Consider the following 6,886-nt stretch of genomic DNA (forward strand, 5'->3'; position numbering starts at 1 on the left):
TTTATGATTAAATTGTAGTTGCCTATTTGAAATTAGAGAATCAATCGTTTTTTGCATAATCTGCTATGATAATACCATGGCATAGTAGAATAATGGCGTAGACAGATAGCAAATGGCAACAAAGACAAGAATTCAAGAATTTGAACACATAACCTTGATGTTGATACTTTACACACAACTGTATTCACCAAATGTCACACGGGTGATTTTTGTATTTTGGTGAAATAATTTTTCTGTTGATTAATATTTCAGATACTTAAGTTATAGGGGGGTAATCGCGATACACACTAATAATACCAATCCAATATCGATATTGAATCGCAAAGGCGATATTATGCACAGCTCTTTCATGTATTACGGCTCTTTGATCCTTATGAATCTGAAATCACAGAGTTTGAGTGATTTATAACATGCATTTGAAAAAGCAACACTTGTCAAACATAATCATTATACATATAATCTTTATCATCATGAAAAACCTGAAAAGGTTTGAAGAACAGCCATATATGCTTATAGAGGGTAGTCATTGATTTATTAGTTTACAATTCTTAATCGTGGCATTTCATATGTTAGACAAACTGGATTTCATGCATTAGTTCAGAAAGAAACATGGGCCGTTTCTCAATACCAATTATGCCTTGTTGCAAGACAAAAAATGAGATGAGACAAAAAATGCCAGTTAGATATATCCAAAGGGAATATTTTATCTTTGACAATCAGACACCGGAGGGAGCAGCTGCACTGAGATCGCGGCAAATTTCAGATGTACTTGCAAAAATGAGGCTGCCCTCGTCGGTGTATACGCTGCTGATTCACCGGAACTGACATATCCAAAAGGAAATTTTAATATAGGCGCTATCTTTACTAACTGACCACATATTTGAATTTTATTAATATATATTCTAGACCAAACATCTCTTAAAACTACATTTTATGAAACAGAAAGAGTAATATTTCGAATATTGTGCACGCTTTAAGCTTCATTGCCGTTGACGCGAAATGCATTCTGGGAAACTTGCCTGTCAGAAGTCCGCAGAAGTCACCTCCTGATGCATCCTCGATAAAATGGGCAGATCAAGAACACATCCGCGGATGTTATGTGAACTTGGCTTAAAGCAATACTGTGTAGTTTCCATGTAAAAATGACTTCCAGCTCCCCCATGTGGTTGAAAAGCGCAACAGTGCCTGGTATCAGACACTCTTCTGCAGGCAGGGGGAGGGGCGGGGCTGTGTGCTCTATTCTCCACCGCCACTTTCAGAGTGTGCTTGTAGCAGCTAGGAGGCTGCTCAGGTTGCAGCAACAGTACAATTTTTCCAGTTAAAAGTTGTTCTATCACTGAAATAATTTTAGAGACATTATTTAAAGGTAACAAAACTACATAGTGTTGCTTTAATGCGAACTTTGATTTGGAACAGTACTTGGGCCACGACTGATGACGTTTTACAAGTCCACAATAACACAAGTACAGACAAAAACCGAAACGGCCATAACCCAACGCAAGTACGCAAGCGTTACAGTCTGCGAATTCGCACCAATTCAACAAAGGTCAAAACGTTAAAAAGCACAATTAAAAGTTTATTTTATAACCTTTAAACGTCTATAACCTATATTTTTAATCATTTCAATTTCAGAAAATGATTAAAAAAAGTAAACAAATATTTAGGCCATAATTGCGCAGCTGCTATTATGCTTTTTACTTAACCATTTCTTTAGCATTTAATATAGCTGTTTGTGCATCAAAATTACATGTAGGCCTTACATTATGGGCGGTTTCCTGGACAGAGTTTAGATTAATCCAGGACTAGGCCTTATAGTTATTATAGGACATTTAACTAGTTTTTACAAACAAACCTTACAAAGCCATGAAGGAATCGGTGGCGGCGTTTCACAAAAACCTATCCTAGACCTAGGGTATGGCAAAATTTCATCGTACAAGAAGGCCATTCTCAAATTTACATTATGTGTGTACATACTCCACCAACCTGTACAAAATCATAACTTACTAAAATTGCGCGGATGTACATGACAACAAAACGTAAGGAATACAAATGAAAAACAATAATACAAATCCTGGTTGTTTAAAGTGCTTTTCAAATTTTTTAATTCTTAACTAAGTGCGATCCAGCAACAGATAAAACAAGACAATATCAAAACAAAACATACTTTGACATCCCTTCACAAATCTTGTCATGACAACCGCTAATAAACACACAATAAAGACGTTTTAATGATGTGATAGAGCACATAAGTTAACCAACTAAAGGGCGATTTATAGTCGTGCGTAGGTCCTACGGCGTAGCAGCGACGGCGTAGGTTCCGCGTCGGTTTTCATTTATACTTGTGCGTCGCCGTCCGCGTCGACGTGCAAACACACGCGAAACCGCTGGTTGGCAGTAATCACGCGTGTAACCACAGTAGCAGCAGAAGTCGTCACAGAAGAAGAAGCTAAGCAAGTAAACCCACAAACGAAGAAGAAATAGCAACTTGTTGTGTATAATTTGAGAAGACCAGCAATGATGGAAGTAAATAAACAGCGACTTATGTTTCAGTTTGAGTTAAATCACTCCTCAACTTGGCTCGTCTTTGTTTTCACCGTCTCAAGGGAGATTTATAGTCGTGCGTAGGTCCTACGGCGTAGCAGCGACGGCGTAGGTTCCGCGTCGGTTTTCATTTATACTTGTGCGTCGCCGTCCGCGTCGACGTGCAAACACACGCGAAACCGCTGGTTGGCAGTAATCACGTGTGTAACCACAGTAGCAGCAGAAGTCGTCACAGAAGAAGAAGCTAAGCAAGTAAACCCACAAACGAAGAAGAAATAGCAACTTGTTGTGTATAATTTGAGAAGACCAGCAATGATGGAAGTAAATAAACAGCGACTTATGTTTCAGTTTGAGTTAAATCACTCCTCAACTTGGCTCATCTTTGTTTTCACCGTCTCAAACGGAAATACCTATGACGCAGTTTTTTTACCTGACGGGAGGGGTTCTGGTGGACCAATCACAGCGCTTACGGTCCGCGTAGAGCCGACGCGCTGTTAGAAAATTTGTGAGGTGCGCGTCAGGGTACGCAGAGCTACGCACAGGCTACGGATAGCCTACGCCGTAGCTACGCCGTAGGACCTACGCACGACTATAAATCGCCCTTAAGACTAAAAAACTACAACTCTAAAACAGGGCTAAATGCAAAAACAAGTCTTACCTTTTGTCATCGTGCAGTTTTTCTTGCACAAGTGCCCATATTCAAAAATGCGCGCAAATAAGTTAATTCATACAATTCACTTTGAGTGCGCTACAATTTCCCAGTGGAACACATTTATTCATCCACAGATAACAACTCATATTACTTCTGGAATAATGTATGCAGCATACCTCAAGTGTGGGGGAGAACCGCGAGTCTGTTTGAATGTTAAAACAAACAAACAAAAAATTATTTGACTTGCTAAAGTTTATAACAGCAGCGGTCACCATGAGACCTCCTGCAGGGGGGACTCCACTGTTCGACTTCAAGCAGGAACGACAGGCTGATGACATCAAAGTACCGCGAGGGTGAGTCGAGAAATCATCGGAAGAGTTTGCTTTCGAACCGCTCTCGCGGCACTTTGATGTCATCCGCTTGTCGGTTCTGTGTTATAGTCCAACACACATGTAAATTATCCCTATGAGTGATGTACAAATGTTTAGATATGTTCTTCTAAAAATATTTAAAATAATTTTTAATGCGCATCATTATAGCCTGTGGATTTCGGGTGTTTTGTCTGAATGCTAGGTATACGCCGGCCCTGGAAGGATGCACCCAACACGGCTCTCCTGATTTTGCCAAGTGGTTGATGTCCTCAGGGCATTCATTGATTGATGCGGAAAGATGAATGAATACCTGTGTCTCTGGCGTTCTCTCCCGCGCTCGTTCTGGCACAGCTGATGGAGCCTGCTTTTTGTTAGCCGTTCATATTTTGGCGCTTTCCCTCAGTGACGTTCGCATCTCATTTCATGACATTAACAAAACAAATGAAGCGATAGGCTACTGGTTATAAAACATGCACGTAGGATGCAAATTTTACAATCAAATGGAGTAAATTTGTATTGTCGCCAATGGCGACCTTGACAGAAATTTCACTCGCAAATAAATATATTTGGTCGCAAATGCGACCATTTTAGTCGCAGTTTGGAGCCCTGGCCATGGCTGTAATGGACAGAAATGTCGTTCTGGAGGCGCTTTCTGCTCTCACAGATTCTACAGTGATGCCTATCACTGGAAGCAAAGGATCTAACCATTTTGATGAGCTCAATATATTCAATTTTATTGTTACTGCACTATTACTAAATATATCCAGACATACCCTATCCACCAATGCTGGTGCTCAGGTCTCATCTCTGGCTGCAAGCTTCAGCACAGCTTTACGCAATGAGCTGTCTGTGGACATGAATGAATTCTTTGACCCACAGTATGATTTTGATTTTACAAACTGTGAGGACAAGTCAATTTGCACGCGTGGTGGAGAGTCTTACATACGCCCGTGTGGATGGTATCGTGTTGCTCTCAAAGTCCTGGATAAGTATCCTGATGGAAATGCCTGGCTGGGCACGGATGGATGGAGGAGTCACTCAGTGGCTGGTGAATGGCCCGTCTCCTATCATGGAACCAGCATTGAAAGTGCTAAAGGGATCTTTACATCTAATTACAGAGCAGGTCCCAGACAGCTGTATGGACGAGGAATCTATTCAACAGATGACATCGAACAGGCTTCCGGTTACAGCAAGGAATTTATATCTAAAACAAACGGAAAGAAATACAGAGTCATCATGCAGAACAGGATCAATCCACAGATGAGGAAAGTGTGTGAAAGACAGGACTACTGGCTGATTGAGATTCCTGATGGCACCTCACCTGCTAAAGAGAAGGAGATTGTGGAGAAATCAATCCGTCCGTATGGGATTTTGCTGAAGCAGGTGTGAGAGAGCCATCTTAACATTACTGGTCATCAGGGTGAATAAGTAGAGGTTTAACACTTGTGGGATAATAACGGTTACTTCTGGTTAATATTTAGACTTTGTCTTTGATGTTTTTGTAGTGGTCCCACTTTATATTGGGTGTCTTTCAGAAAAAATATACAATGTACCTATTGTGTATTTTGTTGTCTTTATTAAATGTAATGTCACTAAAATGAAAATTTAGAAATTGTGAATGTGGACATTATAGTATAAATCTGTTCATATTCTTGCTGTGTAAAAATAAGGCATATTAGTGGTGTTTATGTATTTTTCAATGACCTATTTTGTAAACTTTGTCTGAATAATTAAATTAAATTATACAGCCCTTTTATATGGTGATATTAAAGATGATTGTTCAAGTGGAAATATTGGCTTCTTTAGTTAATAAATGACAAATTAGTTCACACAGGGCTCCAAACTGCGACTAAAATGGTCGCATTTGCGACCAAATATATTTATTTGCATGTGAAATTTCTGTCAAGGTCGCCATTGGCGACAATACAAATTTACCCCCTTTGATTGTAAAATTTGCATCCTACGTGCATGTTTTATAACCAGTAGCATATCGCTTCATTTGTTTTGTTAACGTCATGAAATGAGATGCGAACGTCACTGAGGTAAAGCGCCAAAATATGAACGGGTAAAAGCGGATGACACTCCTGCTAACAAAAAGCAGGCTCCATCAGCCGTGCCAGAACGAGCGCGGGAGAGAACGCCAGAGACACAGGTATTCGTTCATCTTTCCGCATCAGTCAATGAACACCGTGCCAAAAGACATTTCAAAACGTCGTGGATTTTAGACTATTTGAACAACAAAGATGCAAACGTTAAACGGAGCGGTTTTCTGTGCGCATACGTGCCCAAGCCCAACGCGCGTTTTAAAAATAACGCAAACACATGATTTCTTTGGGCTTGACAGGAGATATACGCACAAACGATCTTGTAATGCCACAGTCTCTGCAAGTTTACTCATAAAAACAGACATTTATAAGTGAGCAGTTGATCAGATGTGTCAGTATATAGACCAGCGCTTCTCCACCGGCGTTAAAGGGACAGTTCATCTTAAAAGAAAAGCTTGAGTTTGAGTCGTTATGTAAATCAGACTACAGAAGGCAAAAGGAAAATCACTTTTATAGCTTTAAAAAGATCAATTATATTTAATTTATAGAATGAAAACAGTGTTATATTAATTTGATATTGTTTCTCTACCTAATCAATACTGTTAGATCTTACTTTGTTTTTAAATTTGTTCTTTCCTATTTTATATGTTTGTAATTTCTTGATTTGTTCTTATATTTCCCACATCACTTTTTTGCTGATCTGAAAATTATTCAGCCCATGACTCAAAAAACATAATGTAATTAATTTAACCAGTACTTGTAAAATTAAGTTATTTAAAAATACATGTAGGCATTCAGGTCCACCCTATTCCAAGGCCAACTTAAAATTGTATGGCCTTGCGACTGATGGTCACATTATGGCAAAATAAAATTATTGCAGATGTCAAATGGTAAGGGAATGCTACTTGTTACAGCTTTCCACATGTATTAACCCATTTAATTAAACATGGTTTTGGAGTCCCCCCACCTCCCGGCCCCATCAGGGGCCACGTCGCCCCTCAAGCACCTTTCTCACCCCTGACCATTTTCATGCCTGCTAAAAGTAAGTGCATTGTTTTGTGGCTCTTAAAAAAATTATTTGGCGCCTGCTTTTTTCCCCTATAGGAGCCAATGGCTCCTTAATTGATTTTTTTGTTTGGAGCCCTGGCTGAGATGTCACACAATAACCTGGAATAAAGGAGAAAATCTCCTCTGCTCTTCACTCTGACTTGATAACAAACTGATGTTTTTATTTTATTTATATAGACACTGTGAGATGTGGAAGTAGCTGTACACTG

General features: G+C 39.5%; 1 protein-coding gene across 1 annotated transcript; it reads left to right on the forward strand.

Annotated features, from left to right (window-relative positions):
• The first annotated feature begins 4,032 nt into the window (after positions 1–4,032).
• On the forward strand, positions 4,033–5,363 carry LOC141365585 (uncharacterized). The gene has a single exon (XM_073870066.1). The coding sequence runs from the start codon at positions 4,177–4,179 to the stop codon at positions 4,951–4,953; it is 777 nt and encodes a 258-aa protein (XP_073726167.1). The 5' UTR covers positions 4,033–4,176; the 3' UTR covers positions 4,954–5,363.
• The last annotated feature ends 1,523 nt before the right edge of the window (positions 5,364–6,886 follow it).

This window comes from Misgurnus anguillicaudatus, chromosome 8 (assembly GCF_027580225.2).
Source record: "Misgurnus anguillicaudatus chromosome 8, ASM2758022v2, whole genome shotgun sequence".
Taxonomy (NCBI): domain Eukaryota; kingdom Metazoa; phylum Chordata; class Actinopteri; order Cypriniformes; family Cobitidae; genus Misgurnus; species Misgurnus anguillicaudatus.

Bases quoted from the DNA above. Each gene is read 5' to 3' on its own strand.
- LOC141365585 (XM_073870066.1), top strand. From the start codon at position 4,177: ATGGCTGTAATGGACAGAAATGTCGTTCTGGAGGCGCTTTCTGCTCTC.